The sequence below is a fragment of the Eulemur rufifrons genome, chromosome 8 (genome assembly GCF_041146395.1).
Source record: "Eulemur rufifrons isolate Redbay chromosome 8, OSU_ERuf_1, whole genome shotgun sequence".
Lineage (NCBI taxonomy): Eukaryota > Metazoa > Chordata > Mammalia > Primates > Lemuridae > Eulemur > Eulemur rufifrons.
The window spans coordinates 5,895,153-5,916,071 of record NC_090990.1 but is presented as its reverse complement, the minus strand read 5'-3'; the positions used below and the strand labels follow the sequence as shown (position 1 = coordinate 5,916,071).

The window sequence follows — 20,919 nt, the reverse complement described above, 5'->3', positions numbered from 1 at the left end:
TGGCCCAGGCCACCAACCCGGACCAGTCCACAGGACCACAGTGTGAGAAATAAATTCCTATGCTCTGCATTGTTGAGTATCTTTCTAGAGAAGGTTAGCCAAATTAAGTATATCTCACTGATTCTAAAAAGCCCAATTTTTGTACTTTACCATTTCTTAAATTGGGATGCCTCTTACAATTGACGGCATGTCAAATTCAGTTGGCAGTGCTTTTTCTCTCTTAGTGGCACATCAAATATTCTCTTACAGTGGATGGCATCCTAACTTTAATGAAATTACCTGGTTGTGTTATTTTCTCAGCCATTGTCGCCTCTGTCAGTGTGGTACACTAATACGGACAGCTGGGTGATAACCAGGTAGGTTTCGACAGGTGAGTGTAAGGAATGGAGATGCATAGGAGTTTGAGGGTACACTGCAGAGAAGTGATTAGGGTGATGAATCAGGGACTCTAGGCTAAATTGTTCTTTATTTTTCTTACCTATATATTTTGGTATAGCATCAAAATATTTTTACTCAAGTAGTTTCCAAATATTTTCCCACTATGGGACTTCCAATGTCTGGCACTATGATTGGGGAGACAAGCAGGGGTAGGAATGGAGGACAAAATGAGCAGAAAGGGATTAAGAAGAAGAGGAGTCAGCTCGCTAACACAGATGCAATGGTGAGGGACAGCAAGAGCGTCTCTGCAGTCACTGTGATACCCACAAAAGGCTCCCGCACATTTCTGAACGCTGCCTGAGGGGACAGTGCTGCTCTCGGTCAAGAACCACTGAGTTAGAGGAAGGCTGACTTTTTTTTTTCCTCCTTCTTTTTTTTAAATTTCAAACTATTAAGGGGGTATAAATGTTTTGTTACATGGATACCTTTTATAATGCTTAACTTGGAGCTTTTAGTGTGCCCATCACCTGAATAGTGTTCATTGTACCCAATACTTAAGTTTTTATCCCCCCCCCGTCTCCCCACCCCTTAGTTTCCAATGACCTGTACATCTCTGTGTGCCCATGTGTGCCTTTTGATCAGCTCCTAATTATTAGTGAGAACATGTGGTGCTTGTTTTTCCATTCCTGAGATACTTCACTTAGGATCATGGTCTCTAGTTTCACCCAAATTGTTATAAAAGACATTATTTTATTCCTTTTTATGTATGAGTAGTACGTCATGGTACATATATACCACATTTTCTTAATTCAGTTATGGAAGGTTGACTTTTTCCTTAGTTTTTAAATTAACTTCTCTCAGTGAAATCTGGGTATTACACTTACTTCTGATCCAGAGAGTTGCTCCTGGCGTCTACCAGAGAGGGGCAGGTGGAGGAGGGAGTGAGGGTAGCACTGCTGAAACTGGACTCAGAGGGGTCCCGTCCAATTGGAGAGATATCAGACAACTGGAAGCAAACAGACACAGCTAAGAAGATTCAGCTGAAAAAAGCTGCTTCTGCACTAGGGAGCTTTGATGACCAGTGTCTCACTTTCACAGATCTCCTGTTGTGGAGGGTCATTCATGAAAACAAGCCTACATATACTATTATTGTCTGTCAATAAATAAAAGAAAAATTAAAAAAAAAACAAAAAAAGGAAACAAGCCTATAAATATTGTATGTCCTGTGGGTCACATGAGGAATCAAAACATTTATGCAAGAGGCAAGGCTGGCTTTTTATATTGCTGCTTCCCTCCTGCATTAATTAAACAGCCTTACACATGTGCGCCAAGCACCCACCATGAGACAGGCATTGTTCTAAGAATATGGCAGAGGCCCTGCCCTCCAGGAGCTTAGGGTAGACAATTAACCACTCAACAGTAATAAGTGCTGTAGCACAAAATAAAGCAGGGAAGGGAGGAGGGCAGGTAGAAAGTCTGAGAGCTGTCAGCTTTGTATCAGGAGGTCAAGAAAGTTCGCTCCAAGGAGTCACTGTTTGAGCAGAAAATGAAAGAAATAAGGGAGCCAACTACGGGACTGTCTGGACGGAGGCTATTCCAGGCAAAGGAGCAGCAAAAGTGTGAAGCGACACCAAGGCAGGAAGGAGCTGGGTGTGTTTAAGGTCAAGCTGACTAGAATCAGTGAATGACGGAAGTTCTCTGATGTGTCCACCCAACTCTTTGTTGAAGGTAACAAAACTTTATGCCACCAAGAACCTTAGGACTTCCTTTGCCCTGTCATAGAATAACATACCACTTCCTTATAGAATATTCTTCTCCAAGGGATTCAGAGAAAAGCCAAAATGTTTCCTATGTGATAATCACTCTAAGAGACACAGAGAAATACTTTTACCTTCAGAAGCCAGTATTCTGACTCTGAAAAATCAGAATAAATACCAGAGCAGTATGTCATAAATCTTTAAATACAAAGCTATGCCCACCGTAAGCCACCTAAAAGCAGCTTGTTGTTTCCTAAAAGCAGCAAATCTGGGCTTCTGTGAAAATCAGTCACCAACACGCTGAGTAAAAATTATGGCTTCAACACACTCACCTTACAGTCACTGATGCTGCCGTGCACCTGGCTGAATTCTCTGTTGAAAGTGTGGGTGAGAAGTTGCAGGCACTAGAGAAGAGAAAAAGAAGTGTAAAGGCCAGGCTCGGTGGCTCATGCCTGTAATCCTAGCACTCTGGGAGGATAGCTTGAGATCAAGAGTTCGAGACCAGCCTGAGCAAGAGCGAGATCCCATCTCTACAAAAAATAGAAAAATTCACTGGGTGCAGTGGTGCATGCCTGTAGTCCCAGCTACTCAGGAGGCTGAGGATGGAGGATCACTTGAGCCCAGAAGTTTGAGGTTGCAGTGAGTTATGGTCATGCCACTGCACTCTATCTCGGGCAATAGAGTGAGACCCTGCCTCAGGAAAAAAAAAAAAAAAAAAATGACAGCAGTGTAAGTTGAACATGAAATTTCAATGGCTAGGAGCTTCTGGATAGCTGAACACACTGATGTTTCTGGAGAGTAGCGAAGCTGGGGAGGGCATGGAAGTGCCACATCTCTTCTCCCATGCCCTATGCATCCCCTGCACCTGGCTGCATGTCTATATCCTTTGTACCACCCTTTATAATAAACCAGTAAACATAAAAAACATTTTTTTCCAATGGCTAAACGAAGCCTTGGATGCAAGACAGGAGGGGAAATAACATGCCTAAAACCCACAGTGGAACTCAGATGTTGCCCATAACTAAGTATATAGTGAGGAAAGTTCAGCATATGTCTAATAAAGATAATATTAATAAAACAAGTGGAACAAAAAAGTCATTCTCAAGACTACAAAAGTGAATTACTACCAATACCATAGTTTAGAAATGCCTAAAAATGCAATAGCATTCCTTTAATTCATTCATTTTTTTTTTTTAAGAGACAGGTTTTTGCTAAGTTGCCCAGGCTGGACTTGAATTCCTAGGCTCAAGAGATCCTCCCACCTCTGCCTCTGAGTAGCTGGGACTACAGTTATACGACACCATGCCTGGCCACCCATTTAATTCTCAATTCACTCTGGTGCTAAATGGTATGGAGACTTCTGGAGAGACATAGTTTCCTAAATAAACTAAAAGACCATTCGATTATTAAAACATCCCATTTTTATATTTTCTTTTCAGCCCACTGACTGTAACTATATATCTGGGAGTCACCCTGAACAAGCTCTCTGCCTTCTCTTGCTATACCTGGTCAGATTCTCCTTCCTCTTCATCCCACACACCTCTGTCTTCTTTAAAAAGTCTTTATTGGCTGGGCGCGGAGGCTCATGCCTGCAATCCTAGCACTCTGGGAGGCTGAGATGGGAGGATCACTCAAGGTCAGGAGTTTCAGACCAGCCTGAGCAAGAGCGAGACCCCGTCTCTACTAAAAATAGAAAGAAATAATCTGGACAGCTAAAAATATATAGAAAAAATTAGCTGGGCATGATGGTGCATGCCTGTAGTCCCAGCTGCTTGGGAGGCTGAGGCAGAAGAATCACTTGAGCCCAAGAGAGTTTGAGGTTGCTGTGAGCTAGGCTAACGTCACGGCACTCTAGCCTGGGCAACAAAGCAAGACTGTGTCTCAAAAAAAAAAAAAGTCTTTATCATTTCTCACCAGACTGCTGTAATAAAGAGCTCTCCCTTCCTCAGCCTATCTCTTCACCACCAATCCATTCTCTTTACTATTGCCAGAGGAATCTTTCTAAAACACAGATGCTTGTTTAAAGTATTTCTGCATCACTCCCAGGTCAACTCTAACTCTTGAGTGCAGTGCACAAGGCCTTCCTCCATCTCCTGTCCGGCCCCCATATGAATTCCCCAAGGCCGCTCACGTAGGATGCCGCTGGCTCCTCCCACGTGTCCCTCCAAGGCCGGCTGGAGAGCTCCTCCTTTGGAGACCTCTCTTCTGGCTCCCACAGCATCCGAGACACACACCTCTATTATTTGCTTGACCCCACTAGTCCATAAGTTTGTTAAGAGTAGGAACAGAGTCTTATTTCTATATTCACAGTGTTAGCACAAGCCTTGAAACAGACCCTCAAACATAGGTGTTGAAAACAAATAAACTGAGAGGCTAGCTGACAGAGCCTCATGTTGGGAAATGGCTCAGCAAAGGGGAGGGGATTCAAACCTTGGTAGCCAGCTCTTTCTCTCGATCCACCAGGCTTTCGATGTCTGTTGAGTCGTACCCACTGCTCTCGCTAGGTGTGACAGCACTTTCAAAGGTGGTGGTTGAGATCTGAGAGGAGATACTGGTGGAGGTGCTGAGGGTCCCACTGCTGAGGCTGGGGGACAATGAGTCACTCAGGGATTTGGGGATGCTGTCACCAAGTCTCTCACGCAGTAGCAGGAAGTGGCGGGTTTTCTCCACCTGAGAAGATCAACACCATTGTCTCGGCAAACACAAAGCTCATGAAGATCTTAATCATGACAAAAAACTAAAAAAACACGGTCATATAGAGAAGGTGGGTATAAGATTGATGCTTTGGGAATCTTGCCCAAGAGGTCTTGCATTTGAGCATCTCCTGCCTTTGGATACCTCGTGTAGGAGCTCTAGCTTCTCCAGCTCCCACTGGTGCTCCAGGATAAGGCTGTCTCCGCGGGGCCGCCAGCCTGCTAAGTTCTCCTCTCCCCGCACATATGCCACTGATGTATCTAAGACTTTTCTTCTCCTCCTCTGCATGCCTAAGACAAGAGGAAACAATTCTCATTGTTTCAGAGAAAAATTCAATTACAAGTCAAAATGAATAATTTTTTTTTTTTTTTAAAGAGAGAAGGTCTCAGCCAGGCACCGTAGCTCATGGCTGTAATCCGAGCACTCTGGGAGGCCAAGGTGGGAGGATAATGTGAGGTCAGGAGTTCGAGACCAGCCTGAACAAGAGTGAGACCCCATCTCTACTAAAAATAGAAAAATTAGCTGGGCATGGTTGGAGGTTGCAGTGAGCTATGATGATGCCACTGCACTCTACCCTGGGCAACAGAGCAAGACTCTGTCTCAAACAAAACAAAACAAAACAAAACAGATGAAGTCTTACTGCATTGCCCAGGCTGTAGTGCAGTGGCCATTCTCAGGTGCAATCATATTGCACTACAGCCTCAAACTCCTGGGCTCAAGCAATCCTCCCTCCTCAGCCTCCCAAGTAGCTGGGACTACAAGCATGCACCACCACATCTGGCCAAATTAATAATTCTTATACATAGCAAACTAAGATAGTTCAGGCACAAGATACATTGGATTTTGTTTATTAATAAAAATTCATGCTTTTCCCCCAAAGCAACTCTCTGAACTTTTTTAAAAAACTGAGTATTTAATTCTTTAATAATTATGAAGATAGAAATGCAACTTGAGAAAATGCTAAAGCGATTATGTTAAGTGAAAATATAAAGCTATTTAATAGTCTGTATACTATTATTCCAAATACATAAAAATACACCCATATGAAAAAAGTGGGAAGGGACTACACACACACATACACATTTAGTAGTTCAGAGGATGGTAGATGACAGATGGTCATTTCCAATTTATTTTTTTAACGTTATATTGGTTTTATAAATAAATAATGAATTTATGTTAATTTAAAAAATTCTTCAAGGAACTATCTGGACACTATAATTCGCTGCTATTGGGACTTAGGCCTATACTCAAAATCGTTATCTATCAGAATCTCACTTGTGGGCCCTGACTTCTTTTCCATATATGTTCTCTAAAATGACTCATACTCACACTAACCAAATGCTTTTAGAAAACTTTTAGTGTTACAGCTCTTTTAGAATTTGTCTAGTAGGTTTTTTGGTTTTCACCAGAACCCTCCGCACCACCCCCCCAAGAAAACCCCTAATTTTTGTCCATGTTTCTGTTTACAAACATAGAAATGCTAAGTGCTGCTTAAGCCCATCTAGCTAGACAACAGTAGCAGTTTAAAAACACATCACAAAGGACACAGAACAAATCTGACTTAATAATTTGTCTTTCTAGAGTACAGGAAATTCAAATTAGTAGTTTGACTACATCTGTAAAGTTATACTGCCAAGCTATCTTTGGGCTAAGGTAGGGAGGGAAATGGTTATGAAGTTTTCTAAACCAAATTCATTCTAGTATAATTCACTTGAATTTTTTACAATATTTCACAGCCCAGGAACAACATTGTTTGACATAATTTTTATAACCATATTGTACATCATAAATCAAATAATTGCAAATCTAAAAAAGGTAACTCTTACCACCACCACCATCAAACTAGTTTGTAAAAAATACACATGGTTTCTAAAAGATTTTATAACTAGTCTACATGGGTAACCTCTCCAGTTTTTTTTTTTATGTAATATGCTCAAAACATATGCAAAGATAAGTATCACTTCCCTTATCCACAAGAGCTTACCTGGACTACCTGTGTCTGCCATTTTGCACAAGCTGAGTTCATAAATGCCAGTGACTCGATTACTATTCGAAGAGAAGAAAACAAATTGCTTAATCTTTTACAGCCCCCGAACAGGAAACTCTCAATTCTCCCTACTTAAAATATTGTCTCTTCCATAGTGAATGCCACCCACTCTCAAATATAATTACAGACATTTCTTATTATTAATAGTTACTGTCTTTTCCTATTTTGAACTTAAGTTATATATCTTTTGCTAGAAGGAGTCTACTTTCATTTCAATATATTAAACACTGCTATTTCAATATGATGAATAAAATAGAATGATAAACTAGAAAAGTTATAATTCAAATGGGAAAACTAAAAATTTGTCTTTTCTTTTTTTTTTTAGTTTTTTATAAACACCAGCCACAGGAGAAAAATTTGTCTTTTCTTATCATAAGAGAGAAGAGATGAGGGGGAAAAAAAAATCTAACTAGAATGAAATGAAAAACAATAAATTCTGGGGATTGTGAGTAGGAAGAGGTACTGAACCTTCTATTTTATTAGCCAAATTTTCTTTTATTTTTTTAGGCTGGGTGGCGATATACAGATATTCACTGTATTATTCTTAATAAATTTTTGTGTATCTTTTTTTTTTTTTTTTTTTTGAGACAGAGTCTCACTCTGTTGCCCAGGCTAGAGTGAGTGCCGTGGCTTCAGCCTAGCTCACAGCAACCTCAAACTCCTGAGCTCAAGTGATCCTCCTGTCTCAGCCTCCCGAGTAGCTGGGACTACAGGCATGCGCCACCATGCCCGGCTAATTTTTTCTATATATATTTTTAGCTGTCCATATAATTTCTTTCTATTTTTAGTAGAGATGGGGTCTCGCTCTTGCTCAGGCTGGTCTCGAACTCCTGAGCTCAAACGATCCGCCCGCCTCGGCCTCCCAGAGTGCTAGGATTACAGGCATGAGCCACTGCGCCCGGCCTTGTGTATCTTAAATATGCATAACACATCTTAAAAATAATGGTAATCTGTTAGAAATAATAATGACATTTAAAAGAACACTTAGTCCTTGCAAAATTGTTTTAGAAGTATTCACAATGTAATATTCCTTCCTTCACTAACTTATTCCTCTATCAACATTTTATTAAATGCCTGCATGCAAGTCACTGCACTCCAAGTAACAGTTACCAAAATGGTTTATAAATGGTAAACTAACTGTGAAATGGTGAGCCGGGCGTAACTAAGGACTGCTGATTCTGTTGTACCAGGCAAACAAACTAGAAACTAATTTGTCTCAAAAACTTACGAGTCTGGTGACTTTGAGTAGCCACTGCCAAAGAGGCTGCGCAGAGAGCGTGGCGGTGTGATCTTGGCATCCCGGGAGTAGAAGACCATGCACACGTCCTTAGTGATGACAGCTGGCTGGATGCAATGATCCAGCTGAAAAAAGACAGGGGTAAGCGCTGATTAAATGCAGGCAGAGTACCTGTGACTGGAGTCTGTGCGTGCTAGCAAAGCTAGATCTAGATGTGGGGACTGGAAGATTTCAGCTCAACCAATTATTTCAGCAGCAACTCAAGGAATAACATGTGCAACATTAGGTGGTATTCCTTACAGATGGATGCATTTATTTTTCTCTGAGGTAAAGGCTATCATTACCCCTGTTTAATAGATGAGGAAACTGAAACACAGAGAACTTGCCCAAGGACATATAGGGAAGTGAGTAGCAGCACAGGGATTTGAACTCAGATAGGCTGGTTCTAGGGTCTAGACTGTCAACCACCACCAGGTTCTGTCCCGAACTATAAAAACAAGAGGTGAAGTTTCCCTAGAAATCATGCATTTTTCAAGGCCGAGGTGGGAGGATCACTTGAGGTCAGGAGTTTGAGACCAGCTTGAGCAAGTGCAAGACCTGTCTCTACCAAAAATAGAAAAAATTACCGGGTATGGTGGCAAGCACCTGTGGTCTCAGCTACTCGGGAGGCTGAGGCAAGGATTGCTTGAGCCCAGGAGTCTGAGGCTGCATTGAGCTCTGACTATGCCACAGTACTCCACCTGGGGCAACAGAGCGAGACTCATCTCAAAAAAATAGAAAAAAATCATACAGTCTTCAAAGAATGGTGGTTAGGCTAGTAAATCTGAAGCTGTAATAAATGTCAGATGACTTTTTGACTAAATAGAGCCCAGCAACAGAACCTAATATAATCACAAGAGTCAGCAAAGTATAATAAAATAAATATCTTAAGGATGTGTTGGGAAAAAAGAAGACAAAGCAAGTCAAATCTTCACTGACCATTTCCTGCTATAACCCGCCCACTGCTCAGGGCTGGCTGTTTGCGGCAACTGGAGTTCTGAGTCTCCTTACCTCTAGGTAGGCCGACAAGGTCATGTAGATCTTTTCTCCATAGGGTGTCACTCGGTTCAGAAGAAGGGAGTTATGTAGAGAGCTGTCCCATACGGCCTCAAAGCGGTAGAAGGTCCTAAGGTCAGAAAGACAAGGGGGAGTCAGCCAAATGCAGCTGAAGTGACCTCAGTCTAGGTACTGTCCCTGTCGGTAATCCTAAAGAACCCTACATGGACCACCCAACACTTGCAATTTATCAAAATCTAATAACAGGGGGACCCTTATCTCCTAGGGGGAAATGCTAGGTCCCGTCCTCTTGCCCCCATCCATCAATAAGGAGCACTTAGTTGTGCAGACTGTTTTTGTTTTGTCTTGTTTTGATAAGCATGACTCTGCCTATAAACATAAAAATAGTGAAGTCATTCAAGTAAGATGAGAAGGATAAGTGAGCATGGACAGAAACTGAAAGAAGACGGACCGCCTAGATAAGCTATCCTGTCAGTTAATGATAGCAGGAAGCAAATACCCAGTAATTTGTAAGTTTTGGTCTTCATATCACAAGAGATATTAAACATCATACAATCCAGTGCTGCTGAGCCTCAGAACATCACAAAATATCTGGGAGGATTAATGGTGGAAATAGGTAGAAAACAAATATAGAAAGACTTGTTCTTTTTTTTTTTTTTTTTTTGAGACAGAGTCTCGCTCTGGTGCCAGGGCTGGAGTGCAGGGGCATCATCATAGCTCACTGCAGCCTCCAACTCCTAAGCTCAAGTGATCCTCCTGACTCAGCCTCCGGAGTAGCTTAGACTATAGGCACACACCACCACACCCAGCTTATTCTATATATATATGTATATATATATATATATATATTGTGTGTGTGTGTGTGTGTGTGTGTGTGTGTGAGAGAGACAGAATCTTGCTTTGTTGCCCGGACTAAAGTGCCATGGCATCAGCTCAGCTCACAGCAACCTCAAACTCCTGGGCTCAAGCTATTCTCTTGCCTCAATCTCCTGAGTAGCTGGGACTACAGGTGCTTGCCATGATGCCTGGCTAAGTTTTTCTATTTTTAGTAGAGATGGGGTCTTGCTCTTACTCAGGCTGGTCTCGAACTCCTGAGCCCAAGCGATCCTCCTACCTCGGCCTCCCAGACTGCTAGGACTGCAGGCATGAGCCACCACGCTTGGCCTTTTTAAATTTTTTATAGAGATGGGGTCTCACTATTGCCGGGGCTGGTCTCAAATTCCTGGGCTCAAGTGATCCTCCTGCCTCAGCCTTCCAAAGTGCTAGGATAACAGGCCACTGAGCCTGGCCAGAGAGCCTTGTTTTAAATAAAAGAAGCAGAGTTATTCTTAGCTGATATTTCGGTGAAAGAAAATGATTTCTTAACACCAGAGCCAACCAATTACCATTTGTTAGCTAAAAAAAAAAAAAAAAAACCATTTGAAATATCAATCTTAAATTTAAACAACAACTAGAAACTTAACAGATACCCACAAACTGGTTTGCTGTTTTAATAATTTTTTTCCTACTGGTAAAATACCACAAGCCCTAATTAAACCTGGCAGTTGTGCAAGCTTCATCTGAAATGTTGCACTTAGTTCAATAGTCGTGTTGCAGAGCAACTCCAAACTCCACCCCGTGCTTCCCTACTCAGACCCCATGAACAAGTGTAGGGCAGACGCCTCCTCTGGATTTCCTATGACAAATAGTGGGCAGATCCTCTCTCTGAAACACATTCCCATGTTTTTTCCTCCAGAAACCATCAACAGAGAAAACAATACATTTCTGAAAGTGAACTCCATGATCACGCCTCATCTTCCAAGTGCCAGTGTGTGAGGTCTGATCATTTCACTTTGTAGCTGCTTATAGAGCTAAGTCTTCAGCAAATACTTGATCGTCTCTCAAATGTCTAACTTTTGAGGAAATGAGTATGGGTCAAGAAAATTCTCTACAAAGACACTGAAGGATTACAGAGACAACTAACAAGACAAAGACAAAGCCACCAAGTGACTCAAACAACAACAGAAATGATGGCCTTTTCCTTTCTTTGGCTCTGGGGCTCTATAGACATAGCAGAAAACCCTTCTTGCATTCGCAAAGTTCTGTTTAGAGCAAATCTTTATTTTCATTAGGTTTAAGGCAAATGCTAATACCAGGTGACAACATCCACTACTTTAGAAGAAGCCACTTGAAAACTCTACCCTCCTGAGAGCTGTTCTTCCGTTGTGTGCCCGTTTTTGTCAAAGTACCTAGAACGATGTATACAGGTGTATCCCGGGCAGGGGATGGGTACACCTGTGCTAAAGTGAAATAACCCCCCACTTCTGAGAATGAGGGTATTTATGACCTCAGCTGTATTTTACAGAAATTTCTATTACTGCTGCCTACAAGTCATGATTCATGAAGTTCCAAACCGTAACTTAGCCACTACTAAGGTTTCATGATTGATTCTTTCAACTCAGGGTGAATGTTTTGAACTTGTCTAAGAAAGACTCTTCACATTTCTGTTTTCCAGTTAAGTTTTCACTTAACCTAAAGAGAAAATGTCACTGGTAGAAACCTGGCTAACATAAACGAAATTCTGACTCTACTAAAATCTTCCTGTATCGATTGGGGGGGAAAAAAACCTTCCTTCTTTTTGTTTTGCTTTGGAGTTGCTGCAACACATTCTGTTGGTATAACCCCCAAAGGTGGCAATTCTTGAGAGGCGGTTGTAACAAATACACCCTACAACTAGGGAGAAATGTCAATTCAATCGAGCTGGCTGGCAAGACAGTTCAGAATTAGAAACAGGCCTGAGTTCTGAGACATGTTTTCCTGCATGGCCCCTACGGTGGTTAGAAAAGAATTCCAAATCATTTTCTTCAGATGTTCTGAATGAAAGCAGCATCAGAGGAGACACAGGTTTCAAGGTGACTGCTTTGAAGGATATATTCCTTCAAATTTATTAATTGTGAACAATTTAAAAACCAACTTCTTACATTATGGTCATACCTAAAGGACCTTCTTGAGTGCTTTAGGAGAACCTCTGAAATGTGAACTCAACGGAGTCCAGATTAAGAGATAAACTCACTATACCTATAATGCCAGCCAAATATATATGTGTGTGTGTGTGTGTGTGTGTGTGTACACATATATATCATAACATGTTAGTTTACATTGTCATGTATCATTTCCTTCAGTTTTCTTCCCCTAAATGAGATGAAGAGAGAGACAGGAAAAAACTTCCTTCGCTACCAAACCAGGATTTTTTTCTATTTCCACTTATTTTTCTATTCCAAATAAATAGATAAGCAAGATAAGCAACCCTGACAGGAGAAAAAAAAATGTTTAAAAAAAATACAAAATATTTCTCACAGACTTGGCTACCCAAATAACCAAACAGTCTCTACTACTATACAGGACAAAACACAGAAAATGAATAGTTTTGCAAGGCTGCAACAGACCAGGTTTTAACAGAGCAATAAACCATTCAAGCTTCTGGCAGAGAGAAGACAAAGAGAAGAATAGAAAACAAAGCCTGAGATTCTACATGAAACGAGGGAGAAACATTCTGCTCTGTAATGTATTAGAGGAAAACTTTAAGAGGCATAAGAATAAAATGGATGTTCAGTAAATAGAATGAGCAAATAATTCAGAACTCTAGAGAGATCTTTTTTTTTTTTTGGAGACAGGGTCTTGCTCTGTTGTCCAGGCTGGAGTGCAGTGGTATCATTATACCTCACTGCAGCAAGTGCCTGGGCTCAAGTAATGCTCTCACTTTAGCTTCCCAAGTAGCAGGGACTCCAGGTGTGTACCACTATGCCCAGCTAATTTTTAATTTTTTGTAGAGATGGGGGTCTTGCTGTGCTCCCCAGGCTGGTCTTGAAATCCTGGCCTCGAGCAATCCTCCCACCTTGGCCTTCCAAAGTGCCTAAAAATCACTTAAGAAGCTATATGCAAAACTGCACACACATCACAAAAACCTACAGCGAAAAGGAGAAGTGTCTTAGGGTACAGAGTAAGGTATTGCTCTATCCTAGGTACAGTTTAGGTTTACACAGAGGGGACAAAACCACTACATAGCAATCAAAGCAATATAAGACATAAAGCATTCTGATAAACTAGAATCTCTATGTGTGAAGAAGCAAACCGAAAATACCTAGGAATATCCTTATCAAGAAAGAGCCTGTAAAAACATAGAAAAGGCTTTTGTTAGTGCAGCAAACAAAAAGCAAAAGAAAGTGAGAGACAGAGAGAGAAAAGAGGAAAAATATACATAAAAAAGACAAATTTGCTGATAAGCAAAGTGAATTCAAGTGGACAAGTGGACAATTAACAAACCTAGAACCCAACAGGACACAATTTGACAGAGGGCTTATAGTGACATGAGTCCCTCTCCTGAGACTTTCAATAAGGAAAACACTGGACATAGAAGGGAATGTGGAGACCACCATCGATATTCTTTTCCGTGGTGACTTAGTACTGGGAATGGTAGGAAGTTGCTGTGGAGTTAAGGGACAACCAAGTCAGTTTGTTAACATAAATGTAGGACTGGGAAGAAAAGAAATGATGGTCCTTCAATTTGATTCAACTATCAATACATTAGAAAAGCCCTCTAAGATACATACATAATACACCCAAATTGGAGTTCTGTAAGTTCAATTTTAAACACTAAAACTTAGCCAAACAGAACAAAAGCTCTCCAAACCAAACTCAATTTAGCAATTTACTATATTAATCTATGTTCTCTATATCCTCAAAATATAAAATATAAAGACTGATGCCGGCCGGGCGCGGTGGCTCACGCCTGTAATCCTAGCACTCTGGGAGGCCGAGGTGGGCGGATCGTTTGAGTTCAGGAGTTCGAGACCAGCCTGAGCAAGAGCGAGACCCCATCTCTACTAAAAATAGAAAGAAATTATACGGACAGCTAAATATATATATAGAAAAAATTAGCCGGGCATGGTGGCGCATGCCTGTAGTCCCAGCTACTCGGGAGGCTGAGGCAGGAGGATTGCTTGAGCCCAGGAGTTTGAGGTTGCTGTGAGCTAGGCTGACGCCACGGCACTCACTCTAGCCTGGGCAACAGAGTAAGACTCTGTCTCAAAAAAAAAAAAAAAAAAAAAAAACGACTGATGCCTACTTCTTGAACATGCTAAAACTAGAGAGATGTCTTGTATACCCAGATGATTCGCCCCGAAGAGTTGAGCTGCGTGCTTATGAAGTGTCAGTAGTATCTGGTCCCAAACCTGTTTATGCCAGTTGTACTTATTACTATAACTATCTAATTTACTTAAATATTAAGCAAATAAATGAAATATGAAGACAGAATTTTTGTTTTTGTAAAAACTTCGTTGAAAGTTTTCAAAAGATTTGATAGTGGTGAGTTGTTTAAAAACAGCCATTAAATTAAGTTTGGGTGAGATAAATGTAACGGAAAGGGGAAAATGATAAAATGTTTAAACGATAAAATGTTTAATAAATGATAAATAGTTAAAAGGATTTTGGACTTAAGATTTTCTTCATAGGTTTCTTGTTCTTGCCTCACTGAACTGAAAATCATAAAAAATGAATTATGGGTGTGGTTTTGCAAGAAAGACAATCAGAATTCCAATAAATGACCTTCTAACTAAACAAATTAATATACATTTATAGTTTAAATTAAAACAAAAAAAAATTTTTTATTTTTGGAAACAAGGGTCTCGCTCTGTTGTCCAGGCTAGAGTGCCGTGGCGTCAGCCTAGCTCACAGCAACCTCAAATTCCTGAGCTCAAGCGATCCTCCTGCCTCAGCCTCCCGAGTAGCTGGGACTGTAGGCACGTGCCACCATGCCCGGCTAATTTTTTCTATATATATTTTTAGTTGGCCAGATAATTTCTTTCTATTTTTAGTAGAGACGGGGTCTCACTCTTGCTCAGGCTGGTCTCGAACTCCTGAGCTCAAACGATCCGCCCACCTCGGCCTCCCAGAGTGCTAGGATTACAGGCGTGAGCCACCACACTGGGCCAAAACAAAATGTTTAAGGTATATATCTTATGCTTCTTGTCCCCAGCCAACTTTTTATTTTATAATTTTTTCTTTTAAATAGAGACAGAGTCTCACTGTGCTTAGGCTGGTGTCGAACCCCTGAGCTGCAGCTATCTTCCTGCCTCGGCCTCCCAGGAAGCTAGGACTACAGGTGTGAGCCACCGCACTCAGCCCCAACTTTTTTGATCAACTAACTTTAAGCTTCTATTACATGAGATAAGCTGCTTCTGATAAAGTCAAATTCATTTCCTACAGCACCTAACCCGCTGCTGGCATAAAGCAAAGGACTGTCCAAGGTAACTCTAATGCAGGCAAACTTAGCACTACCAGCACTTCAACCAAACACCATCTTTCTCTGTGTATTTTGCTTGGTACCCTGAGGAAATTTAATATATATTTTTCATAGTTACAAAGAAAATGTGGTGGTGAATGCCAGCTGAATACCGGCCATAAATGTTTGGCAGAAGAGAGAATGCTGTGTGGAGTTACTGCTCGCTCCACAAAAATGGTATTGCCTATGATTTTGCCTGGGGATAGTTAAAAGCACCCCTCTTTATCTCTGCCACTCCACCTCCCCAGACATACACACCCACTCACACTCCTTCCCTTTCTCTCCACAGCCTCTGCAAGCAAAGAGAAGTATGTTCCTTTTTTCTCTTTCCTATGTAAAATTTAATACACGAAAACAACAGAAAAAAATTAATCCCAGCCCAAGCTCTTTATTTTGTTTCTGCCTATTGTCTTTTTCTTCCCATCCCTCCTCCCACGATAGACGTGAGCAGACGGAGGCACGGGAAGTGCTGCGATGCAAAGCCGTGTACTCAGCCCACCAGAACAGGCAGCTGCTCCCGACACCCAGCCTGCGATGAAGAGACGGAGTCTCCCAGACAATGACAGAACTTCTTTCCCAGGTGAGGTAAGAGGACCCCGGCTGGTTTAGTTCCAGTCTCACAGGGAAAGCACAATCACTACAGACTTCATGCATCATCTATCATCACCTGATTATAAAAGGGAATTTTAAGATAAATGAATTTAAAATAAAAATAAAATCTGTTATTTTACAAAAGCCAATCTGGGCCATGAGAGTTTATATTAATTTATCAACTTTATGCATAAATGAAAGTGAAAAGCAAATACGGAGAATAATTGAGCCTACACTAGCCTCAGCAAAGACAAAACATGAAGCTTCATTGCACCTTGGAGGGCACGTTTCCGCGATACTCAGGAGTGAGAAACCTTTCTCCACAGCAACCATTTCATAGGGAAACATTTAATCTTAGCAATAATTAATTTGTATTTTTAAACCCTTGATAGCATGTTGTGTTTGGGGTTTTTTTCCTGATTTTTCTTTATCAGTATGTTACATCTACTCAAACTCCACATGGAATAGATCATTTCCATCACCTAAGGGTAACTGATCACATCTCCAATTCTTTCTTTTTGGAGAGCAGGGTAGATAGGGGAAGAAATAGGGATTTTTGAAGTGAGAAGGGAGTTAGTGCTTTGTCTGATCCAGGGGTCATTAACACATAAGGAGTCTAATGGTGAACAAATCAACCCCCACAGGGGCTGACTCATCACAGTTCTTAGGGTGCCCCACCTGCTGGAGTTGTGGGAAGACTTCAGGTACTTGGCAGATATAATATTTAAGGAGAGGATGGCATCAACTGCAGCCTCATCCACCTCAGGCTTATTCCTAATCCGGCCTAAAAGAAAGGATAAAGAAACCAGAATGTAAGCACATTAGAAACAAAACAAATTCATTAAGGCAAAAAGAGACTTTCAGATCTTTGTGTAACTTCAGGTGCTGGAAGGGTCACTTGGTTCCCTATAGGGTCCTCCATTCTTCCCCACGGTCTGTCTCCCCTTTACTTCCCACATTTAGTCAACTGTGAAACCTTATTGATGCTTTGTTCAAAGAGTTTTTCATATTCTTCCTGACTTTATTTTTCAAAATCACGAAGGCCACCTTCCTCTCCAATCTGGAACCCGCAACAGCCATTTAACTGGTCTTCCTGCTGCTCACACCTCCCCTGTTCCAATCCATCTTACACTCATCTATTATAAACTTTTTAAGCCACTGACTTTATTATACTGCTTTCCTGCTCAAAATCCCAAGACTCTGTTTTCAAATTGACAGTAGGCGATGCAGCATGGCATAGAGGTTAGCAGCCCAGTCTCCAGAGCCGGACTGCCCAGGTTCCAACTCTCACTAATGCTCAACCCCTCTGAGCCTCAGTTCCCCCATCTGTGGAATGAGAGAAACAATTCCTTCCTTACATATGATTGTTATGAGTATTAAATAGGTTAGTCTTTTTAGAGCATTCAGAAAAACACCTGGCACACGATAAACACTACAGAAGAGTTTGTTAAATAAAAAAAACAAATAAATCACGAGGTTCTTCAGAGAAGCCTTAGTAACCACTGTCTCCACATTTTCCCTTAGTCTTTCTGGTCAGAAAGCATCTCTTCTGTTTTGTGTATCGATGTTCTACATAAAAAGGAATTTTGAGAAAGCCTGAAAACCACTGCCTCAGAGAGAAGAGAGTAAAACCTCCCTTTTGAGGGGTTTTTTTTTTTTTTTCATTTTTTAAATTCTTTTAGAAAATTTTTCTTATTTAAATTTATGTCTTCTTTAGCAGTTGACTGGCAAGTTGGAACCTTCTGACTGTTCTTAATCTGGTCCACAAGAGACACAAAGGGTCTGTGGATAGAATTCAGGCAATCTGTGAGCTTAGATGGGAAAAAATTACACCTTTATTTTCACGAACCTATAACAGAGCATTGGTATTTTCTTCAATTATGAAGGAAAGAATAAACCAAAGGAGAATCAGCAGTACCTGTAACTCTGTCCCCAGTAGAAACCACAGATGTTTTCATATCACACTAACATAAAATATCTTTTTCATTCATCAGCACTTTGAAATTATGGTAATTAGACCTACCGCTAGATCTTGTTATTTAATGCATCAATAAAGAAAAGCTTATATTACAGATTTGTTTATTTCGACAACTGTATTTCAATATTGTTAGTTTCCTTTGTAATGTTAAGTACTTTATTTTCTACATTTGAAAACCTAATTCTAAGGCTTCACCACTGCCAAAGAGATCCACAGCAACAAAAGGTCTCAACCGCCCCCAACCCCCCCCACCCCGCCTTAGACTACTGTCACCCTCAGGCTCACACTATTTAGCCAAAATGCCTTCGTTTAATTTCTCCGCTCTAGCCATGGGTTTCTAGCTCTTGCATATTAGACATATTCCTGACTCTCACTCGAAATATTTATGTCTGCAAAACAAACAAACAAAACCCCTCTAATTTCTCTTGAATCCATTCAGTCCTCTGTATTGCTTTTGTTATTAACTCTCCTAGCACGGGTCTTTTCCTTGTCTTCATTTGGTCTTCATTTTGGTATTTATTCATCAAACCATTTTACACATATGTACGTTGTCTCCCCAACTAATCCACAAGCTCACAATGAGCAGAGGCTTCTTTTATGCCCTCTCACAACCTCCAGTACAGAATCATAGTCGTGGTAATTGAGTAAACTAGCGGTTTTACTAATGATGGAGCTGAGAAACAAGAGTACGTAGAGCCAAACTCAAGGCCTCTACGTTCTCCAGTCTATATTCTCCAGTACTATCTTCCACACATTCACTGTGCTGCAAACAGGGAAGAATCGTATCTCTAAAAATCCCAGCTCCGTCCTCAGTGGATGGAACATACTCACCTACCACCAGTTCTCGAACATCTTTCCAGTGGAGCTCACTCCCCTTCTCATGGATAATGGTCACTGTGATCCTTCGCTGGATGCCCTAGGTAATGGAGCAGGGATGCAGTTTAGCTGGGGAATCTAACGTTTCCGCATGTTTGTTGTTTTCTGGGTTGTATGGTACAGGGATGGGCAGGAAGGAGAGGTATGGAAAAAGAGGGGAAATGCTGTCCACACTGTTACTCAAAACAAAGGGAAATGGGTCAGAGGCTGAGGAACAGCCAGGTTCTGATATGGTTTTAAGAACATGTGTCTGAGGCTGGGCACGGTGGCTCACGCCTATAATCCTAGCACCCTGGGAGGCCGAGGCAGGTGGATTGTTTGAGTTCAGGAGTTCCAGACCAGCCTGAGCAAGAGCGAGACCCCATCTCTACTAAAAGAAAATGGAAAGAAATTAGCTGGACAACTAAAAATATATAGGAAAAAATTAGCCGGGCGTGGTGGCGCATGCCTGGAGGCCCAGCTACTCGGGAGGCTGAGGCAGGAGGATTGCTCGAGCCCAGGAGTTTGAGGTTGCTGTGAGCTAGGCTGACGCCATGGCACTCTACCCCTGGCAACAGAGTGAGATTCTGTTTCAAAAAAAAAATATGCCTGAGGCAGGAGGATCACTTGAGCCTAGGAGTTTGAGGTTACAGTGAGCAGTGATCACGCCACTGTACTCTACCCTGGGCAACAGAGCAGGACCCTGTCTCAAAAAAAAAAAAAAAAAAAAAAAAGGAAAAAGAAAAGAACAGATGCCCAGATTATATGTTCCAGTGTTACGGGACCCCCAGCTCCTATGCCCATCTGGGTCATAAGCATTTTTGAGCACTGACTAAACCTACTCTAAGTTTGCCAAAGAGGAACCTACATTTCATAATCAGATTTTTAGTCCACTGAAACCTCCATCCTCTATCCCCATTAAGAACTTTTGGCCAGCCTGAGCAAGAGCGAGACCCCATCTCTACTAAAAATAGAAAGAAATTATATGGACAGCTAAACATATATATAGAAAAAATTAGCCGGGCATGGTGGTGCATGCCTGTAGTCCCAGCTACTCGGGAGGCTGAGACAGGAGGATCCCTTGAGCCCAGGAGTTTGAGGTTGCTGTGAGCTAGGCTGATGCCACGGCACTCACTCTAGCCTGGGCAACAAAGTGAGACTCTGTCTCAAAAAAAAAAAAAAAAAAGAACTTTTGGCTGTGAAAGAACAGAGCTCCCAAATATCATGAAAGGGAAACTGTAAAAAATGACATGGGAGCTGTACAAATCATAGTGATTGAATAAAATAAACTCTTTTTCAAAACAGCTATTCTAAAATATATGTATACATAAAAGCAAGGGTAGATATAAGCCAAGGTTTGAGGAAGAACCATTAAAAAATAAATATACAAAAAAAGGAAAAAAAAGGACAGCACAATAAGACAATCTCCCCATCACCCCAAAACAGTAGTGAAAAGCAGAGAAAATGAAAGTTATGTTTCTTATTCTAAAACTCTTGTGGTGTTCTCTCCTAGGTCTATTTTGCTTCCTCATTAGTACCTGGTGAAGCAAAAATGTCCCCTGGCAGGGCAAGCCTGCTGTATGGTCAACCACAGCTGGGATATACCTATAAAAATAGAAATGCAAAAGAAAGAAGTAAATGCTACTTCATCTGCAAGGTCTTCCCTGGTTGCTGTAGCCCCTGGTGGGCCTTGCTTTTCTAAACTCTGATACCACGTCTTTCTTACCCTTTTTGGCATTTAGCCATTCAGTCATTTGCATTTACTAATCCTTTCCCCATATCTATGTCTCATCATCCTTACTAGACTGAAGTACTCAAAGGACAGTAACATCTTTTGGTTTCATCCTGGCCCCTTGCGTAACAAGTATTCAATAAATAAAGTATAAGTGCAAAGGCAATTGATAGGAAATAAGAAACAGATAATTTCAGATTCCAGATAGTTTTTTTAAAACTCAGAAAGCAATTAATTCAGTAGAAACCATCACTCTAACTACATCTCCCCCATAA

The 20,919-nt window shown here is 41.2% G+C and overlaps 1 protein-coding gene and 1 non-coding gene across 2 annotated transcripts in view; one reads left to right on the top strand and one right to left on the bottom strand.

Moving 5' to 3' along the window:
- Window positions 1-20,919, bottom strand: part of KIF1B (kinesin family member 1B) — a 148,900-nt gene that overhangs the window by 6,829 nt on the left and 121,152 nt on the right. The window contains exons 36-45 of the mRNA XM_069479325.1: window positions 20,451-20,517; window positions 18,889-18,973; window positions 16,758-16,863; window positions 9,164-9,278; window positions 8,105-8,238; window positions 6,814-6,875; window positions 4,974-5,119; window positions 4,566-4,805; window positions 2,468-2,539; window positions 1,263-1,384 (exon numbers count right to left, since the gene is read on the bottom strand). Of these exons, the coding sequence (XP_069335426.1) occupies window positions 1,263-1,384; window positions 2,468-2,539; window positions 4,566-4,805; window positions 4,974-5,119; window positions 6,814-6,875; window positions 8,105-8,238; window positions 9,164-9,278; window positions 16,758-16,863; window positions 18,889-18,973; window positions 20,451-20,517 (1,149 nt within the window). The remainder of the gene's footprint in view (window positions 1-1,262; window positions 1,385-2,467; window positions 2,540-4,565; window positions 4,806-4,973; window positions 5,120-6,813; window positions 6,876-8,104; window positions 8,239-9,163; window positions 9,279-16,757; window positions 16,864-18,888; window positions 18,974-20,450; window positions 20,518-20,919) is intronic.
- Window positions 6,186-6,245, top strand: LOC138391126 (U7 small nuclear RNA). Its single transcript, XR_011234747.1, has one exon. It is a non-coding gene; the product is annotated as a U7 small nuclear RNA (small nuclear RNA).